The sequence below is a fragment of the Budorcas taxicolor genome, chromosome 13 (assembly GCF_023091745.1).
Source record: "Budorcas taxicolor isolate Tak-1 chromosome 13, Takin1.1, whole genome shotgun sequence".
In the NCBI taxonomy this organism is placed as follows: domain Eukaryota; kingdom Metazoa; phylum Chordata; class Mammalia; order Artiodactyla; family Bovidae; genus Budorcas; species Budorcas taxicolor.
Window position 1 is genome coordinate 1,720,011 of NC_068922.1, and position 22,153 is coordinate 1,742,163.

Here is a 22,153-nt window from a genome sequence, read left to right on the forward strand (position 1 = left end):
TTTACCACTGAAAGATTTCTTTACTCGTACATGGAAGTCTCCCATATGCAGTGGAGATTGTATGCAACTTCATCACCACTATATCCCAACAAGCATAAGGATTCTTGCTATGATAATGCCTCTGTAAGATAAGAAGCTATCCGCTCTTTTTCTTTCTAGTATTTGCTGATAGTCACTTTCCTTTGCTATAGTCAGTCTATTCTCACCTAACTCTTCCTTCTATCTAAAAGAATAGCTGAAAATATTCAAGCTCCCCCATTGTCACTTACAGGAAAAAATGGATAAACAACATCCACCTTCCCTGGTGGCTCAGAGGTTAAAGCATCTGCCTCCAATGCGGGAGACCGGGGTTCAATCCCTGGGTCGGGAAGATCCCCTGGAGAAGGAAATGGTAACCCACTCCAGTATTCTTGCCTGGAGAATCCTAGGGACAGAGGAGCCTGGGGGTCTACAGTCCATAAGGTTGCAGAGTCTACCACACTGAAGCAACTTGGCACGCACGCACAGCTCGAACATACTCCAAGTCTTCCCCTCTGTGGAGGGGGGTGTTCACGGCACTGCATTTTGGTGTTCAGTCCACACACATGGTTAGTGTTTATCCAAAAAGCCTTGCTGGCTGTGTGAGCTGCCTAAACTACTGGTACATCCTGCAGAAGAGAATGGTATTCCTCATGACATTTGTAAAAAAGAGAGCAAAACCTTACAGTGAAGAATAAGTACTGATTCCAAGGGGATTCATTCATCTATTTTTTTATTTTCCAAAAGTCAAAAATTAAATTCATGACTTTGATGTAAAATCATCCTGGGCATAAGTTCATATCTTTCCTTCACAACAGATTTAAATAAAGCATAAACATACTAACATCACTTTAGTTTAAAAACTAATCCCTCTTTCATTTCCAATTGCTGTGCTGAGTTTTAATAGACTTTTACACACCTGGCTTTTAAGTAAATGATGGATTAAAGTTACATCCATTTAACTGTAATTCAGGTTGAAAACCCTGTGTTAAGTGATAGGAATGAAATTAGCCTAATATGCAAATTGCCTCCATAAGCCTAACATCCAGTCAAGATGTATTTTATGGGGGTAAAAAATGAGTGAGGTACGTTTTCTGCACCAAGAGTGTTTTCTTGTGTCAAAACGAAATCTAAAGGTATTGAAAAGACTTTTTATTTTGTGAATATCTGAACTACAAATAGTTTTTCTTTAAAAGTCATATAAATCAAAGAATGAACATTGAAACTCTTTTAAAAATCATCCTTTAGCTTGTGATGCTCTCTTTTATTAATTTCAACCATGTTGAATGATATAATTATAGTAACACACAGTATCTCAGGTGTAGACTAGTCTTGACTTTTTCAGTTGCCTTTTACCTGGAAATGGGAATCATTAATCTGAGCAATTTAGCTTTCTTTGCAGTAGAACTGAAGTAATTTAATCATGAATCCTGGTGATTGAGAGAAAATGAGTTTATTTGGTCAGTCTCTATTTTATAACTTTTATGGCAACAGAGATGATCCAGCACTTAACTTTAAAAGTACACTTAACTGTCAGGAGTCTTTGTTGGTCTGGCTAATTCCAGCTGTGGAGACACATGGGGGCTGTTCTCTGGGGAGAGTAGGCCTGAGTGACAGATTCCTGAAACTAGAAATTCCAAATTCACCTCACCTGATTTTTTTCTGAGCTATACTCTTTCAGGCTCTGCAACAGAGAAATTTAATATTTTTATAGAGTTGTGGAGATAGCTTGTTTTTTTTTCTTTGTAAAAATTTCAAAGAATGTTTACCATTTCAGGAACCAAGAAATATGTTTGAATCTCATAGTAACCCATGTAGGTAAATCCTTTTCTGAAAACTGGTTAGGAGATTCTACCAATGAGAAGCAAGATATAAATTTCCTTAGTAGAATAGGTTTTGGGGAGGGGTTTTATGCAAATTGTCTGTAGATTTTTGTTACTGTTACAGCATGGTTTTATTTTGTTTGTTTTTGAAATGCAGCGACTCATGTCCCCAGATCTGAAAAACAGTCCCCCAGAGATAACCACAGTTAAGACATGCTTATTTTATTTTTTGTTTGTTTTTATTTGTTTGTTGGCTGTGCTATGTGGATCTTTGTTCCCAGACCAGGGACTGAAACTGGCCGGGCAGTGAAAACACCAGTTCTAGCCACTGGACTGCCAGGGAACCCCCTAGACATGTTTACTTTCAATCCCTTCCACTTACAAGTTTCTGCAAACACTGGGTACCTTTGCTCTTTATTCTTCTAGATAATTTCCCTCTTTTGCCTATTCTCCTAGGATTTCCTCTGTGGAAAACAATAGAGGGCAACTTTTGGTACTTGAAAGGATCAATATCTTTTTTGAGAATACCCTTCACATATCAATCTGCTCAGGAATGAAGAATGAGGCTTGAAGCCACCACGTCAGATTGGGCTGTTGTGTTCAAAATGAGAAAACTTAGAGTTTAGGGAAAAAGAAAAGTGAGGTCATGTCTTCAGGAAGGTATTTCTAATATAACCAAGTTTGGTGTTGATAAAAATGAAATAGATGAAGAAAAGGGTCCATTTTAAAGAGAAATAAAATGATTAAGAATGGAAAAGAAAGATACAGTTCAAAAATTCTGATCCATCACCAAGAAGGGGTATTAGAAAGAAAGTTGCTTCTTATACATTTAAATGATTTCTCTGTTTACTTTCAGAATGACATAACTCTAAACTAGTGTGGTTTCCCTTGAAAAAATAGCTCCAAAATGTCTTGCTTCTCCATGTCATGCTCAGTAATCTTTCTTTAATTTATTGTATAACTGTTAACTGGCTTCCCTGGTGGCTCAGCTGGTAAAGAATACGCCTGCAATACAGGAGACCTGGGTTCCATCCCTGGGTTGGGAAGATCCCCTGGAGAAGGGAATGGCTACCCACTCCAGAATTCTGGCCTGGAGAATTCCATGGAGTGTATAGTCCATGGGGTTGCAAAAAGTCATACATGACTGAGCGACTTTCACTTTCATCTCAGATACATAGAGATATAATAATAAATCCTCAAATAACTACCCCTCATATTCAATCATCACTGTCATTTGCCAGCCTGCATTATCCTCGTAATCCTAGATATCACTTCTAAATACTTCATTATAAAATTTTAGTTACATAAAACCAATACCTTTTTAAAATATATGTGAACAGTCATTAGTGGGAAAACTTATGGAAATTCCACAGAGTCATCTTTCTTATAATTCTGTACCTAACAGTATTGTTAGGGAGAGTGGGAATTCTAGAAGTCTTTTCTAGAATTATTTTCTATTCTGGGCACATTCTCTGGATGCTTTCTACTTGCCTATTTCTCAAGGGAAATTCTGATGAATACATGAATCAATCAACTATTGATTGATTTAATCAATATTCAACTATTGATTTAATAAGTGGGCAAAAGTATTTTTAATGGACGTGTGAATCAGGCAGGAAAGTGTATAGAAGGAAGAGAAAATACTTGAGAGAGGAAAGAGCCAGAAGATGGATAACGTGGCTCTCACTGGAAGGAAGCAACGGTACAAAGTCAGAGCCCTTTCATTTCCCCAAATTGTCCCATTCAATGTAGAAATAAGGATATCAATGAACTCTACAATCACTGATTTAACACTAGAGATTTATAATTACAAGTTTCAGGTGGTTTCTGAGGATTATAATTTTCTTCAAGTACACACAAAAAAATTTAAGTACTGTTCAATGTGCTTTCTCTCAGAACCTTGCCTCAGTGGTGTTCAAAACCTGGGATGCAGTTAATTGTTTCACAGAACAGCTGGTATCATTCTTTAATCAGCCTTCAGAAAAAGTTCATTCTTTCTGAACATTTTTCCTTAATCTTTCATTAATGGTAAAATGATTAAAAATTTCCCTTTTTGCTATGATTGTTTTGTTTAGCATTTTTTTTACTGTATTCCTTTCCTTTTCTAGGTCATGCAAATTATGTTTTTGTGATAGCATTTGATCTTTCACAGAGACCTGATGTTCTTGATAAAATTATCAACGTTTTAGTCAAGTTGAAGTTTCTGTTATATTGAGTGCAGCTTTGAAATGGGATTTTCTCTCTTCGTAACTTACCTGAAAGGGCTCCTCTTCATGCAGCCAAACAGAGGAGAAAGTTTATTAAGTAAAGGGAAAATTAATGTCACCAAATAAAATGACTCAGCTGGAAAGATATCGCTTTCTTCTTTTTTGTTTGTTTGTTTTTCTAGTTTTCTATTTCTTTACAAGGGCCTGTGTATAAAAACCTCAGAAGGGAGATCAGAATAACCAGCCTAAATCATTAAGCTGTGTTGGTCCAGCATGTAGCTAAATAAATAAGAATGTAAGTTATTCCTTGCTCAGAAGCTGGCTGCAAATTTGCTAAGTGATTCATTTGAGGCTAATTTTCTGCATGACCCTCTCATTTTCTTCAGGACCTGTCTTATGAAAGGAAAATAAATTCAGCCAAACCAACAGAGCCTTATGGTAGATTTTATTATGAATTCAGAAACTTTGGAAACATCCTTTTCCCAGCAGGTCTAGGTCTCCAAAAAATACATGCTTCTGATGTCCTAAAGAACATCTGCTCTGCAAAGACTGCAGAATTTCTCTATCTCCAAATCCCAGTATTTGTGAGGCTAGAATAGAGATACCAAGGGAACATTTCATGCAAAGGGCACAAAAAGGACAGAAATGATATGGACCTAACAGAAGCGGAAGATATTAAGAAGGGGTGGCAAGAATACACAGAAGAACTATACAGAAAAGATCTTAATGACCAATATAACCACGATGGTCTGATCACTCACCTAGAGCCAGACATCCTAGAGCGCGAAGTCAAGTGGACCTTAGGAAGCATCACTAAGAACAAAGCCAGTGGAGGTGATGAAATTCCAGCTGAGCTGTTTCAAATCCTAAAAGATGATACTATTAAAGTGCTGCACTCAGTATGCCAGCAAATTTGGAAAACTCAGCAGGGGCCACAGGACTAGAAAATGTCAGTTTTCATTTCAACTCCAAAGAAGGACAATGCCAAAAAATGCTCAAACTGCCACACAATTACATTCATCTCACATGCTAGCAAAGTAATATTCAAAATTCTCCAACCTAAGCTTCAACAGTATGTAAGTCAAGAATGTCCAGTTGTTTGAGCTGGATATAGGAAAAGCAGAGGAACCAGAGATCAAATTGCCAACATCCACTGAATCATCAAAGAAGCAAGAGAATTCCAGAAAAAACATCTACTTCTGCTTAACTGACTATATACTAAAGCCTTTGACTACATGGATCACAACAAGCTGTGAAAAATTCTTAAAGAGTTGGGAATACCAGACCACCTCACCTGCCTCCTGAGAAACCTGTATGCAGGTCATGAAGCAACAGTTAGAACTGGACATGGAACAACAGACTGGTTCCAAATAGGGAAAGGAGTATGTCAAGGCTGTATATTGTCACCCTGCTTATTTAATATATATTCAGAGTACATCATGCAAAATGCTGGGCTAGATATGTACAAGATGGAATTGAGATTGCCAGGGGAAATATCACTAATCTCAGATATGCAGATGATACTACCCTTATGACAGAAAGCAAAGAGGAACTAAAGACCCTCTTGATGAAAGTGAAAGAGAATAGTGAAAAAGCTGGCTTAAAACTCAACATTCAGAAAACTAAGACCATGGCATCCAGTCCCATCACTTCATGGCAAATAGATGGGGAAACAATGGAAACAGTGACAGACTATTTTTGGGGGCTCCAATATCACTGCAGATGGTGACTGAAGCCATGAAATCAAAAGATGCTTGCTCCTTGGAAGAAAAGCTGTGACAAACCTAAAGAGAGTACTAAAAAGTTGGAAGTGAGAGTTGGACCATAAAGTAGCCTGAGAACCGAAGAATTGATGCTTTTGAACTGTGGTGTTGGAGAAGACACTAGAAAGTCCCTTGGACTGCAAGGATATCAAACCAGTCCATCCTACAGGAAATCAGTCCTGAATATTCATTGGAAGGACTGATGCTGAAGCTGAAGCTCCAATACATTGGTCACCTGATGCGAAGAGCTGACTCATTTGAAAAGACCTTGATGCTGGGAAAGATGGAAGGCAGGAGGAGAAGGAGATAACAGAGGATGAGATGGTTGTCTGGTATCACCAACTCAATGGACATGAGTTTGAGCAGGCTCCAGGAGATGGGGAAGGGCAGGGAAGCCTGGCGTGCTGCAGTCCACGGGGTCACAAAGCGTCAGGCAAGACAGAGCAGCTGAACAGCAATGATCGCCTGTGTTCGCAGCCTCGCTTTCACCATTGCTGAACGCTGGAGGCGGCCCGCGCTGCGCCCTCAGCTAGCTTCCTGCCCCCCCAGATGGCAGTGCTGTGCTCTGATTCTGCCAGAACCACCTTTTTCATGTAAAATGTGCTCATGAGGAGAGGGATGAGATTTTCGCATTTCAATTCATGGGTTGATTGGAGGAAATAGATGTGTTACTAAATGACAGTATGATCTTAACTGCAGAGGTCTTTCTTCCAGTTCTATTGAGATATAACTGACATAACCTTGTGGAAGCTTAGGTGCACAGCATGTTGGTTTGTTACACTTATATATTGCCAAATGGTTACCAGCAGAGTGTTAGCTAACACCTCCATCACCTCACATAATTATCACTTCTTTTCTTCTGGTAAGAGCATTTAAGATCTACTTCCCTCCTATTTTTCAAGTATGTAATACAACATTATCAATATCAACTATAATCACATGCTGGACAATAGATGTTCACACCTTATATCTGGAAATTTGTACCCTTTGACCAACATCTTCCCATTTTTTCCCATCCTCCAGTTCCTGGTAACTACCACTCTATAGTCTCTGTTAGTATGATTTCAGAACTTTTAGATTACAGGTAAGTGATATCATCCGTATTTGTCTTTCTCTTTCTGACTTCTTTCACTTACCATGATACAATGAGGATCATAAATCTTGATCCAGAAATACTTTCTCCACAACCTTTGGGCAAGCTATTTCACCTCTCTCGACTTTTCTGGGGTGAGAGACTTCAAGTCATACCAATTTCTGTTAAGAATAAAAGGCAACTTTGTCCTGAGATTATCATTCTAAGTGAAGTAAGCCACACAGAGAAAGACAAATATCATATGATATTGCTTATATGTGGAATCTAAAAATATGATACAAATGAACTTATTTACAACACAGTCGCAGAAAACAAACCTGGTTACCAAAGAAGAAAGGAGGGAGGAAGGATAAATTGGGAGCTTGGGATTAACATATACACACTAAATATTCTGTAATAATCTATGAGGGGAAAAAATCTGGAAAAGAATATATACATATGAAAAGTGAAAGTGTTAGTCGCTCAGTCATATCTGACTGTTTGCAACCCATGGACTGTAGCCCATCAGGCTCCTCTGTCCATGGAATTCTCCAGGCAAGAATACTGGAGTGGGTAGCCATTTCCTTCTTCAAGGGATCTTCCTGACCCGGGGAATGAACCTGGGTCTTCTGCATTGCAGGCAGATTCTTTACTGTCTGAGCCACCAGGGAAGCTAAGCCAAATCACTTTACTATACACCTGAAACTAACACAACATTGTCAATCAACTATACTTCAATAAAAATTTTAAAATTTAAAAAAAAAATCAAAGAATAAAAGGAAACTTTGTTTTGGGCATTCTAGCTCTAATTCTTTTGAAATTATGCTGCCATGTTGGGATCTCTAGCTGACTAATTTTTTCAATCTTTGTTTATTATCCAGGACCCTAAATTACGTGAACTTCTGGATGTGGGGAACATTGGGCGCCTGGAACATCGCATGATAACAGTGGTGTATGGGCCTGACTTAGTGAACATCTCCCACTTGAACCTCGTGGCTTTCCAAGAAGAAGTGGCCAAGGTATGGTGGCCTGAAACCTTTGAAGCTGATCACCTCAATCTGAATTCGTATTATATTATCCTGATTCCTTTGAAAGACTTTGCGTTTTCATCATATTTATCTTGTGTTAAAATTCCATCTAAAAATCAACTCGTTGCCAATTAGAAGTGTGATTCAAATGCTTTCAAATCATGGTGTTAACTTAAAATTATGGATTTTTTCCTTAGAAATTAAGCATTTGATATCATTTCTTTTCAAAAGAAAATACAGATGAAACCACATTCCATTTCATCTAAACATCTTATCCCAACTCATTTTCTCTTAGCCTTACCATCTTCTTTCCATCTGTCTCCTCAAAGGCAGACATTTTCAATACCTATTCAATTTCTTTTACAATGGACAGCACCTAATCTATGATTATATATATAATAACTGCTCAATTAATATGAGAAAGATGAAAAATTCTTAAAAATTTAAATAAAAATTTTAAATAATAAAAAATATTTATTCAGCCATGTACTAGAAAGATGAATTAGATAAGGATTCTTCATTAAAGAGTTGCTAATTTACTAAGATAGTGGGCCTTTTAGACGAATACAGAAACAATCAGAAGAAAGGCAGGATATATCAAACAAGAAGCTACGAACTTCTGGGCAACTTGGACTCTAAAACTGTTCAATTGCCATTAAAAGAGCTTGAAATGAACCTATTGAAAGGGAAGGTTTCTTTTTCCATGATTATAGTTTGTAAGACACTAATCATGGTCCTGGGGCTTTCAGCTGGTAAAAAATCTGCCTGCAATACAGGAGACCCCAAATTGATTCCTGGGTTGGGAAGATCCACTGGGAAGGCATAGGCTATCCACTCCAGTATTCTTGGGCTTCCTTTGTGGCTCAGCTGATAAAGAATCCACCTGCAATGCAGGACACTTGGGTTCAATCCCTGGGTTGGGAAGATCCCCCGGAGAAGGGAAAGGCTACCCACTCCAGTGTTCTGGCCTGGAGAATTCCATGGACCATATATAGTCCATGGGGTCACAAAGAGTTGGACATGACTGAGCGACTTTCACTTTCAGTGTTGATCCTGACCCTACATACAGTTTCTTTCAAGAGGGGACATGGCTGTAACTATGGCTGATTATTGTTGATGTTTGACAGAAAACAACAAAACTCTGCAAAGCAATTATCCTTCAATTATAAAATAAATAAAGTGGCAAAAAAAGTATATGAATCTAAGTAAAAGTTGAAGTCTGCATGTCGTATCTGTGGCCTTATATATCTTCTCACATCGTGGATGACAACTATGGGGTCATGTCAGGCCAGTGTTCATTGTCTGAGCATTACGATCTATAATTTTTTGACCTTCAGTGCTCTGGCATTTTTCTGAGCTACATACACCAAATAATATGTCCTGACCTCTAATTTATTAGTGATTATTTGTTGTTGTTCAGTCACTCAGTCATGTCCTACTCTTTGCAACCTCAACCCCGTGGACTGCAGCATGCCAGGCTTCCCTGTCCTTCACCACCTCCCAGAGTTTGCTCAGGCTAATGTCCACTGAGTCAGTGATGCCATCCAACCGCCTCATCCTTGTCATCCTCTTCTTCTCTGCCTTCAATCTTTCTCAGCATCAGGGTCTTTTCTAATGAGTCAGCTCTTCGCATCAGGTGGCCAAAGTATTGGAGCTTCAGTTTCAATATCAGTCCTTCCAATGAATATTCAGAGTTGATTTCCTTTAGGTTTGATTGTTTTGACCGCCTTGCAGTACAAGGGATTCTCAAGAGTCTCTTCCAACACCACAGTTTTAAAGCATCAATTAGTGATTATGGTAGAGGTTTATTTCCAAAAGTTGCATAATAGCAACTTCAGTTCTTACAATGGAATGAATAAAATACTATCTAGTTTTGATACTCTGAAGTCTTGAGAAGCTATTTTTTAAGGCTGTTTTAAAAACTCAATCTATTTTATATCTTCAAGAACTAAGTCACCCATTTATGTCTGTGGTATAATTTGTGCTTAGAGAGACTTCAATTCAGTGAAACACTGTCTGTGTGGCCGCATTGTACTTGCTTTGCAATCATTCTTATTCCGGCACCAGCTGGTAATCTGTTGAGTGTATACACTTCACTTCTCAGTATATGTATGTATGATTGGATGGGTGAATGAACATAGATAAATAAATACTAAATATTTCTACAATAATTTTAAAATATCACTGCTAGAATACAATCATATTCAGTTCTTAGTAAAATTACCAATTTATGGTATTCATTAACTCTCAATCAGAAGGATTTACTAAATGAGAGTAACTTACAGGGAGGCTTTTACTATGAGTGAATATAGATATCATATTACAAACCAATCTGCATATTTTATGTAACAATAAACCTTTGTGCACTTATGTTCTAAACATTTTAATTTTCTCCTCTCTGTGGTCTTCTGCTCATTAATTTCCTTTAGAGATTGTGATTAGCAAGCCCTGTAGTATTCCCTGTCAGAACTGCATCTATAGACATTTTTCCAGCAGCTACTTGCCTGGTATAATTAATGAAGCTACAGAATATGTTTTGCCTTCCCTGACTGTGATATTCTGTAGGGTATTTTTCCCCCATTGAAATTGCTCATCCAGAAGGTTTAGATTTGAAAACACCATGTGCTCTGAAAACTTAATTTCCACCCTTCTAATTGTCAGTACTGTCTCATAACATCACACCTTCTATTAAGTCTTGGGAGCCAACATACATAGTACCTTGTGTAGTGGCCACACCGAAGGAGACAGTTTACCTCAATGTGTAGAATGCCCAACAGGAACCCGAGCTTCTCCAAAACTCAAATGTCTCCAGAAGAAATTGTTGACAAGGGATTCGGACTCATTCATTCATTCAACACACGTTTGTCAGGTGCCTTCTCTGCGCCAGTGTCAGGGACACAGCATTCTGTAAAAAATAGAGAAATCATGATGATGAAGCACACTGATTGTGGGTCAGATGGAGGCCTGTGTGTGGGGATAAAGCAGAAGAAGAGTGTGTGATGGTGGAGGAAGGGGATTATTTCTTGATGGAGTGCTCAGAGAAGGCAAAAATCTGAAGGAAGTTGCTCAATGGCAACAGTATCATCAATTTCTGAGAAATCTATTCAGTTAATAATTTTTTTTGGCAGAACCAGGACTTCAACTTTCCTAAATATATTTTTCCAGATTTTCATGCTTTCTTTCTTACATAAATCACTTGAGATTGAATTTTTTATTTATTCTTTTAGACAAGTGACTCCTTTCAAAGATGGATTGGGGAGAAAACTGTGTCTTTCAATTTTTCCCTCTGTGGTGGGACTACAAAAGTGGTATCTTTTGTAGTCAAACAACAGTATTCTTGATATGCAGCGCAATTTGCCAACCCTGTGTGTCCTAAGGATCAGATCCCTCTGCTCCCTCAAGAGATACCTCCCTTTAATAGACCTGGAAAATAGGGGGTTTGTTTCACATCTGTCCTCTGAGTCTCACACTTCTTCCTGCATCTCCTACTGCCTTGAGGACCAATGAGCACATCCATGTTTCTTCTCCCTGACTTCAGCACCCCTCTCTGGGATGCCCTGATTCCTCCTCAGAGCTGCAGAGAGATGGAGGGTATCATCATCCTTCCCTTTACCCTCCACTGTTAACTCCCAACAGTCCTCCACACACTCCACACACAGGTGTTAATACAGGACTCCTGGCAAAGTTGGAGGTACCAGCAAAGGAAATTAGCAAAGGCAATAGAAGTTGATTTCTTATTTTGTGGTGTAGGCTTTTGAAGGACTCTGGCTTTTATTTTAAGGGATATAGAAGCCACTGGAGGGTTTGGAGCAGGTGATAGACATGATCTGACAACTCTTCAGTCAGTGATTGACGGCAAGGGAAGAGGCAATAATGGAAGGAGGAAGATCAGTTAAGAAGCTATAGAAATATTTTAATTAGATTGTTAGTGTCGTGAAGGAAAAGGGAGCTTGTAGAGATAAGATAATAGATAATAAGATAATAGCTTGTAGATAATCTGATTATCTATATCTGCATCTACTTAAGTGTATCATGAGCCATTGTGATTGTATGTTGCGTGTAACAGAAAGAGAAGAATTAAGAAGGATGTTAGACTTTTGACCCAACAGACAGAAAGGATGGAAGTACCACGTACTCCATAGGGAGAATTTAAAGTAGAGCACATTTGGTGGTGTACAGCAAGGGTTCAGCTTTGATTATGTTTGGTTTGAGATTATTATTAGATACCCAAGCAGATATGTTGAGTAGGCAATTAAATATATGAGCCTGGCATTGAATGCATCAATTTGGAAGTCATCAGATTATAGATAGTATTTAATGAGCCAGGATGAGATCATCCAGGAAGCAACTGTAGATGGAGAAAATTTTCAAGGCCTGAGTCACTGATACTCCAACTTGAAAAGATTGAGGGGATAAGAGAGACTGAGAAGAAGCAGTCTAACAAGGAGTGGTCAGTGGCCTGGCAGTGAGGCAAGTCCGTGAGTTTGGAAATCAGGGGAAGACAGCATTTCAAGAAGAGAGTGATCAACAGGGCTGGCTGTTGCTTTCACATCAAGTAAGATGAAGGCTGACAACTGACTGTCGGATTCAAGGGTGTGGAGGTCACTGGTGACCTTGATTAGAGCAACTTGGTGGAATAATGGAATCAAAAGTCTATTGGAGTGGGCTATGCAGAAAGAAATGGCAACCCACTCCAGTATTCTTGCCTAGAGAATCCCGTGGACAGAGGAGCCTGGTGGGCTGCCATCTATGGGGTCGCACAGAGTCAGACACGACTGAAGCGACTTGGCAGAAGCAGCAGCAGCTCAGGAATCAGTGGAGAGAAATGAAGAAGACAAAAGAGATTGTTCTTGTGCGAAGTTTTAATGTAAAAGGCAGGGAAAAGATGAGAAGATTGCTGGAAGAGGGAAGCAAGATCAAGAGATAGTTTTAAGATGGGAGAAACCACAACATGCATGTATGCTGGTGGCAATGATCCTGTGGAGGGTAAAGAATATAAGAGAGCTGGAGAACTGCTGGAGCGTGTCCTTAAGTAGGCAAGCATGGCAGGATCTAGTATAGGATTCAAAAAGTATAGCCTGAGGTCAAGCCTGACCTATCACTTGTTTTTATATAGTTTTATTGAAACACAACAAACCCATTTATTTACATATTGTGTATGGCTGCTTTCTCTAGACATAGTTGAGTCATTATGACATAAACCATATAGAGTACAAAGCCTAAAATATTTACTCTCTGGTCCTTTGTTAAAAAAAAAAAATTGTGGAATCTATCTTAGTTCACAAATAGAGGGACTGGGCTCAGACAGGAGCAAGGACACTTAACTGATAAGAGGAGGAAAAGTGGAGTCCATCAGTAGAGGTGCTGGTAGGTGGCCCATGTCGTAGAGGGAATGATAGAGGTTTTCTGGTTGCCTCTGGTTTCTCGGTGACGAAGGGAATAGAAGTCAGTAGCTAAGCATAAGTAAGTTTCCTAAGTAACTTTTAAATCCTCAAGGCTTTTTCTGCACCAGTTGGTGAATTTCTTTAAAGAGCTGGCTGGTGAGGACTTTGCTAGTGGTCCAGTGGTTAAGACTCCATGCTTCGAGTGCAGGGGATCTGGGTTGAATCCATGGTCAGAGAACTAAGATCTCACATCCTGCAGAGTAAGCCCACGGGTCACAACTACTGAGCCTGCACGCGGCAACTAGAGAAGCCAGGTGCTGCCATGAAGACCCAGTGCAGCCAAAATAAATAATTGAAAGAAAATTATATTAAAAAATGATCTTACTGCTAAGGTTAACATGGACTGCAAAAGACAGATCATTTACATCAACCCAAAAATCTATATCATGTGAACAAGTTAATCATTTATCAGGTCCATGCAAATTTTTCCGTTGGTCAAAGAGTCTGAAGACAAAATAATTTTCTTCTTCCTGCCCAGTTTTAGTGCCTCTTTCTAATATTCTGCTTTCCTTTGAGGTGGGAGGTGACGCAGAGGCATCTAATTCTGCTACTTCTTCCTGCGGCCATGCAACCTAAACACCATTGTGTGGGTTGGAAAACAGATTGTTCTGAACCAGGGGCAGGATTCACAGGATTGCAATATGTTGGTGTTTACTATCAAGTCTCAAGGATCCAGTGGGAAACCTCTCTTCATCAAAAAATTTCAATAAGAAATGGAATCTGTCTCATGATTAGTGACGAAGAATCTCTGTGCAAAGGCAGCAGAAGTGAAGCCTTCCCTATTTGGATTAAGATATCTAAAATTATATTCTGCATGTCTTCCTCTGGGTTCAGGTCCCTTTCCATGGCTGGGTCCCTGGACACTCATCCACCTGCCCAGTTCCTATCCGAGATCCTTGTTCAGTGCATTGTAATAGCGAGATAGCCCATCACCCCAAGAGACAGGATTCAGCTTTGGCATGAATACTGGAGTGGGTAACCATTCCCTTCTCCAGGGGATTTTTCTCAACCCAGTGATCAAACCTGGGTCTCCTGCATTACAGGCAGATTCTTTACCATCTGAGCCTCCAGGGAAGCCCAAAGCTTAGATGGATATTGCCAATTTTCCAAACTGTTTGAGTCAGTTTTTTAAATGTTAACTCCCTCGTGCAAAAAAAAAAAAGTTTAATAGAGGCTCTCTGTTAAATTGTTAGCTATTGAAGTAGCTGTCACAAAATAAATGAGCTCTCCAAAAAAAATGATTTATATACTGACATCAGCCTTCAGGGTATATTTTAGAATTTGGGGGTAACATCTGTTACTTCAGCAGGTATGAATATCATAGAGAGTCTAGTTCAGTCATTTGGGAAGTGTCATCTGGAAGCTTGCCTTAACTTCATCCACACCGGTTGGTTCAGTTCAGTTCAGTTCAGTCGCTCAGTCGTGTCCGACTCTTTGCAACCCCATGAATCGCAGCACGCCAGGTCTACCTGTTCATCACCAACTCCCGGAGTTCACTCAGACTCACGTCCGTCGAGTCGTTGATGCCATCCAGCCATCTCATCCTCAGTTGTCCCCTTCTCCTCCTGCCCCCAATCCCTCTCAGCATCAGAGCCTTTTCCAATGAGTCAACTCTTCGCATGAGGTGGCCAAAGTAATGGAGTTTCAGCTTTAGCATCATTCCTTCCAAAGAACACCCAGGGCTGATCTCCTTTGGAATGGACTGGTTGGATCTCCTTGCAGTCCAAGGGACTCTCAAGAGTCTTCTCCAACACCACAGTTCAAAAGCATCAATTCTTTGGTGTTCGGCTTTCTTCACAGTCCAACTCTCACATCCGTACATGACCACTGGAAAAACCATAGCCTTGACTAGACGGACCTTTGTTGGCAAAGTAATGTCTCTGCTTTTCAATATGCTGTCTAGGTTGGTCATAACTTTTCTTCCAAGGAGTAAGTGTCTTTTAATTTCATGGCTGCAGTCACCATCTGCAGTGATTTTGGAGCCCAAAAAAATAAAGTCTGACACTGTTTCCACTGTTTACCCTCTGTCCAAATATGTTGCAAGCTCTCTGAATTTCCTAATTAGCTCCCACCTCTCTTTCCTCATCCTGCTACCCTCTCCCATCTTGTTCAAATCCATGACAGGTCTTCTCTGTAACTACCTTCTACCTCCTTTTCTAGAATTCTCTCCTTTTTCTCCAACTCTGTGTGTCTATCTGCTAGCGATGATCCTTAAAAAGCCTCAAACCTGATCAGACTTCAAATCATTTCTGTGGCATTATTACCTACAAAATGAAGTTTTCTGTCATTTAATTGTCATTCATTTAGTGAGTAAATATTCTTTGAAGGCCTAGTAAGTGCCAAGCACTAGGGAGTTACCAGTGGTGAAAACAAACATAGCCTGTGCCCTTAGGAGCTTCCGAATCACCACCTGGACCCCAGCACCATTCCACCTCAGCAATTCCTAACCACTTGCGATTCCTCCTGCCTTCATAACCTGAGTGCCTTCAGACTTACATGCTTTCCTGGATGTCCTTTCTCCACTCTGTCGGTCAGCAGAATTTCCAAGCCTCCTTTAGGGATTCACCGTATATACAACTCACCTGTCTCCCCTCATGATTTCCATGAATAACTGACAGTTTCTTCCTTTTCTTTGATCATCCAGGCCTATTTTCTATTGCATTTATCACACTATAATTATCTGTCACTATGTCTGACACCCTATCCTGGATTTGTGAGCTTCTCAGTGAGAAAATATAGTTTAGTCATTTGTGTTCCCAAGATCTATTTTAGTCTCAACTGATAATAGATACCCAATAAATGTGTCTTCTGCAGGGGCAGAGGAGGGTGTTTAAAAAAGGAAAGAAGAAAGGAAAACAGGAGAGTTCAGGAATGGAAGGACCAAGAAAGGAAGAGAAAAGCTTATGGGTCCTTGAAAACAGTTAAGAGCTCATGGAATATTATAGAGCTCCAGAGACTTTGAACATCATGTGCTCTAATCCCCTTATTTTTGAGTTGAAAATATTGAGGCCCTTGACTAGTTGTTCCAGATTTCTTGCTCTGAACACGGGCCTTTTCCAAGGTCTGCCAGGATGCCCAGTGGCTTCCACCTTCTTCGTCCTTCCAAGCACAACTCAGAGTCATCGTTATTGTCCCCTTCCTCCTCTGCCCATCAGTTACCACATTTTTCTGAAGAAAAGGAAAAATATCTTCAACTGGCCAAATAAGTTGAGATGGTTCAGGGAAAGGAATAAGAGATTGTGCCACAAAAGGGGCGGTTTTTAAGAAAAAGAAATTATAGTCTACTAAATGAAATAGAAAAGAGAAAGAGGGACTAGTGAATGGTCCTGCCTCAGTCCTCTGACCATCCTGATATAGAACGTGATTCCTCAAAAACTTTCCACTTTTCGTAGACTTCCCTCCAAATTAATAGTATAGATATGTAAAAATAACCTCAAGAGACATGAAGTTCATATATTTTTTTTTATTCTGGGGACATATATGTTGAGATAGAATTTTCAAACACTAACCGATTTTGTACACAATGAAGTCTATCTCACTTTCTTTTTGAATTTAGCACCAACTTATGGTGGATGAGCAGTGGCTATAAGTTTGACTTTTTAAACAAAAAATGATGAAGAAAGAGAGAATAAGGTGCCATATATTCTTTTCAGCAATATACTTTGGAACATAATGGAAAACTGTGCTGATCTCCTTGGAGGTAGAATATACATGCCAAAAATATTACTGTATTGAATATATATTGCTTTTTACACATGTGAAAAGTTAGCCCTCTGGGTTATTGTGTTTCATAAGATCTTCATTCACTGGCATTCTCACCTTCTCATATTAATAAGACATACCTATGTCATCTCAGGATATTCCTCCATCCAGTCATAAATAAGGCCCAGGTTCTTACCAGGTCCATATATTGCTCTGTTAGTGTTAGGGTTTGATAGTCATGGGTGTTCTTTTTTGGAAAATGAGATCCACCCCACATTCTGCACTTGAATTTTGGATGATTATGGGGCAGATAAAGGATATATATTTTAAACTTCTAAATTGTGAAAATGTCACCTGTTTGGAACACACATATAAAGGTTTAAAAGTTCAAAGCCACCTCCTCCCCCCAAAAAAAATTCATTTTAAAAAGGGAGAAAAAAAGGCAATTCAGAAATTAATCTCTTCTTACATCCAGATAAGAACAACCAATTGCTATCCTGTTGACTGTGGCAGAAATCATACCTACCCACCTTCCCCAAGTGGCTTTCCTGATTCCTTAAAGGAGAGCTTCTTTTGAGCCAGGCAGGGTTCAAGGGTGCCACAAAGAGAAATCAATGCCCAACTTAAGGGAGGATATATATTCCAAGACTCAGAAATAATCATGATTTCAGACTGTGGGCTACTGCGTGCAAGTCTGCTTTTCCCCAGGAAAAATTTAGAAACTGATTAAGCAGCAGCATCTTCCCTTTCTTTCCAGTCACCCAATAACACAGAAATACGCTGCCTCCTCATTCCTCTGCCTCTCTGGAAGCTGAAAAAGCCCTAATTGTATTTCCTGTGTATCTAGCCTTAAAGAAGGCACAAAAATACTTTTTAAAAAGCTGTAATTTTTGGAAAGGAGGAAGAAATCTAAGAAAATTTGGCTTCCATGCTTAATTACTGTGGAAAAATACCTGACACCCTTTGAAAGTGGCCGGTTGATCTGTTTCATCTACTGCCTTAATATCAGTTGTTATGTTTCCAGTGCATCAAAATGCTCCCAAGGAATAAGCTGCCCTTAAGAATAATTTTTTTAATTACATATTAATGTATTGGCTATATAATAATAATCATTCACTCATTCACTTAACAGATACTTCATTGCCTACTCTGTACCAGCCACAGTTTTGAATGCTGGGGATAAAATAAACAGACAAAAATGATTGTCTTCATGAAGCTTACTTAATGGTGGGGGAAGGGTGATGATAAACAAAATAAATAAGATGGTAATAGGAGCTAGGAAGGAATAAAGCCGAGAATGGAGATAGGAAGCATTTGGGGGGATACATATTCCAATTTTAAATCAGTTGGTCAGATACAGTCACACCAAGATATGGTGGTCTATGAGGAAGACCTTGCAGATGGTGGAGTGTGTCAAGGGGTCCTCACAGGGGAGAGTGGTGCTGAGGCAAGTGTGACCTGGCACACTGGTGGAGGGAGCAATGAGCAGGGAGAGAGCAGTGGGGGAGGCTGGGTGCGTCGGCAAGTGACCCAGTTAGCGGTAGATGGCCACTGTGAGATGATTTTACTCTTAGTGACACAAGTATTACATTGTTTTGAGCAAGTGATGGATTTGGGCTGACATATTTTGACAGGATTGTTCTAGTTCCTTTGTTGAAAAGCTGTAAGTACGGGTATAGAAACAGAGATAGGCAGAGCAGAGTGCCTGGAATAGAGGTGGTGAGAGATGGTTAGGTTCCTGATACATTTTGAATGTGAAGCCAAAAGATTTACTGAATGAACCAGATACATGACATGAGGGAGAGAGCTAAGGATGATCTCAGAGGTTCTTTTAATTTAATTTACTGAAGTAAAGAACCAGATATTCCTATCTGGGAAGATCAGAAATTTGGTTTTGGACACAAATTTTAATATAGTATTAGCCCAAAACAGCAAAACAAGCACACGTATGACATCTTATCTCTCTTGAGGTACTGTGAAAATAATGATAAAGGAACATAAATACACAATGATGAAGAGGACAAGATAGGTCACTAGGACATGACGTATTTCACTAAGTTTGCAGGGGGTGGAAATGAAGAGATGTCATAGTAGAGAAAACCACAGTCTGGGTTATATAGAGAGTAACAGATGAGAAAGCCCCTGACCTGCTCAGAAACAATCAAGAGATGCTCCAGGCTTGAGTTCTACCAGCCCAGCAGAACATGGAGTAAGATGTGGGAGTGAAAAAAACAGCCTTTCATTCCCTACTCCTGATCCTCATTTAGAATAATCAATAACCAGTTACTTTTTGCATCAAAAATTTGAGTGGTGTGTCTTTTATGAAATTGAATAAATGATTGAAAAGTATCATTGTGGGTAGCACCAAAGTTCAGGATCCAGAGTAAAGGTCTTCTCATTCTAACATTTGTGGATACCACACCATGGTGGCTGGAACCCACATGCTCACTGGAAAAGACGTCTGCTAGCTGGTCAACCCCACTCCCATGCTCAGGGCTCCCAGCCAGCACTTCTGTTGCCCCATCTAAGATGGGAACTAACAAATTCTCCACAAGCTATTGAAAAAAGCTACAATACTGCTTGATAAGGGATGCAAAGATGAACAGAAAATAGAAGTAATAATGAAGTGAAGTCGCTCACTCGTGTCCAACTCTTTGCGACCCCATGGACTTTAGCCTATCAGGCTCCTCAGTCCATGAGATTTTCCAGGCAAGAATACTGGAGTGGGTTGCCATTTCCTTCTCCAGGGGATCCTCCTGACCCAGGGATCGAACCCAGGTCTCCCACATTGTAGGCAGACGCTTTACCGTCTGAGGTACCGGGAAAGTCCCATTAGCATGATTAAGTAAACAGTTTAAAAAAAAAACTAGGAAGTATCTTCAGAGAGAATATATTTTACCCTTAAGAAAAGAACAAGATGCTATGAAAAATGGGTAACAAAAATAAGACATTTCTCTTAGAAATAAAATATAAGATAATGGAACAATAATAAAAATTCTCCTGAACTACTAAAAGAGGAGGTGAAGGAAATCCCTCAGAATGTGGAACCAAGCAAAACAGCAACAATGAAGGCAGCAAGCAAACAACTAGAAAGTGAAAGATAAAAAAAAAAGGGTAAGAAACGTGAAAATATAAGAAATACAGGTATAATCAGTCCAGCTAGGGTGGTAGCCAATGAAAAGAGAAAGCCGAAGAGAGGAAAATATGAAAAACATAATGCAATAAAATAAGTTAGAGCTAAAGGAAGGTGTATTCTTGAGGCTGACATATAAAGTGTAGGATTGGAATAGGTTCAGAAAATATGAGTAGGAAGCTAGAAGATACTGGAGAAGGCAACGGCACCCCACTCCAGTACTCTTGCCCATGGACGGAGGAGCCTGGTGGGCTGCAGTCCATGGGGTCGCTAAGAGTTGGATACAACTGAGCGACTTCACTTTCACTTTCCACTTTCCTGCATTGGACAAGGAAATGGCAACCCACTCCAGTGTTCTTGCCTGGAGAATCCCAGGGACAGGGGAGCCTGGTAGGCTGCCATCTCGGGTTGCACAGAGTCGGACATGACTGAAGTGACTTAGCAGCAACAGCAGCAGCAGCTAGAAGATATAAGATAAATGCAAATGGCTTAAGTTTCTTCTCCCTAAAAGAAAATTAAGGTTGAAAAAGAGATAAATGTATAAGAAATGCATTATTTAAACTCAAGCCATGCTGAAAACATACAGAATTTTCAACAATAGAAGGAGCAGTCAAAAAAGATCCATATTGTCTTGGTATTAAGAATGTTTTCTTTTGAAAGTCATGCAGTTCATGGTGTTATAACTACAGCAAGTAAAATAATAAAAGTCTAATATATGGCCCAACAGAAAAGTATATTTGCTTTTTATACAGTCATGTAAATTTTTATTTTTATTAGTTTTAAACTTTTAGAATCAATCTATATGCAAACTATTAAAGTCAATTATGGATACTGGATGAGACAAACGTATTTCAGCTTTGACGAGTTAGAAAGTAAATTTAAACAAGAATCAGAGGTGAAAAGATTTGCAGGTAAATGTCCTCTGTTCACAAACAGAGAAACCAAATGATACTATCTTTAACTGGTGGATTACGAAGTGGTTTGAGTATGTTGCTTGAAGTTATAGTGATGGGGAAAAAGAAAACTAGTGATAAGAATTCCATCAGGAGGAAGGAGAAAGGGGAGATGGGAGATATGGTAACAGATTTAAAACCTCATCAACCTCATCAGTACAGAGTGTGTAAGTCAAAGAGAGAAAGACAAATACTATATGTGAACACATATATATGGAGTCTAGAAAGGTGATACCAGTGATCCTACATACAGGGCAGCAAAGGAGACATAGATGTAAAGAACAGACTTTTGGGCTCAGTGAGAGAAGGAGAGGGCGAGAATAGCATTGAAATATATACATTGCTGCTAAGTCACTTCAGTGGTGTCCAACTCTGTGTGACCCCATAGACAGCAGCCCACCAGGCTCCCCTGTCCCTGGGATTCTCCAGGTGAGAACACTGGAGTGGGTTACCATTGCCTTCTCTGAATATATACATTACTATACGTGACATAACTGGCCAGTGGGAGTCTGATGCGTGAAGCAGTGCCTCGGGAGCCTGTGCTCCGTGACAGTGTGGGGGATGGGGTGGGGAGGGAGGAGGCTTCAGGGTGGAGGAGACACGCATACCTACCGCTGATTCATCCTGATGCATGGTAAAAATCATCACAGCGTGGTAAATTACCCTCCAATTAAATAAATTAAGAAAACCTCATCAACCAGAGTGAAAATCAATAGTTAAGTTCTAAAACCAGTCAATTAAAAAAAAGTACTGCAAATATATTATTTATAAATATGAAAGAAACCCCACAAAATTTAAGAAGAGGAATGCCTCTGCCACTCCAGCTATTTGTGTCCCCAGCAGCAAGACGACAGGACCCCTACATCAGGAACCACACTTTCCCAGAGCCTCTCAGTAGACTCCTGACGGCATGAGACTCACCATGTGTCACCTTGCCACTCTCACTGCTGGAGACATTGGGAAAAAACAGATTTTTCAGTTATATTTTCTGGCCTGAATAATGTCAGGTT

General features: G+C 39.6%; 1 protein-coding gene across 1 annotated transcript in view; it reads left to right on the plus strand.

The window, feature by feature from the left end:
• The window catches only part of PLCB1 (phospholipase C beta 1), an 854,020-nt gene that overhangs the window by 551,118 nt on the left and 280,749 nt on the right, over positions 1-22,153 (plus strand). Inside the window, exon 4 of the mRNA XM_052650392.1 lies at positions 7,765-7,902. Coding sequence (XP_052506352.1) covers positions 7,765-7,902 — 138 coding nt within the window. The remainder of the gene's footprint in view (positions 1-7,764; positions 7,903-22,153) is intronic.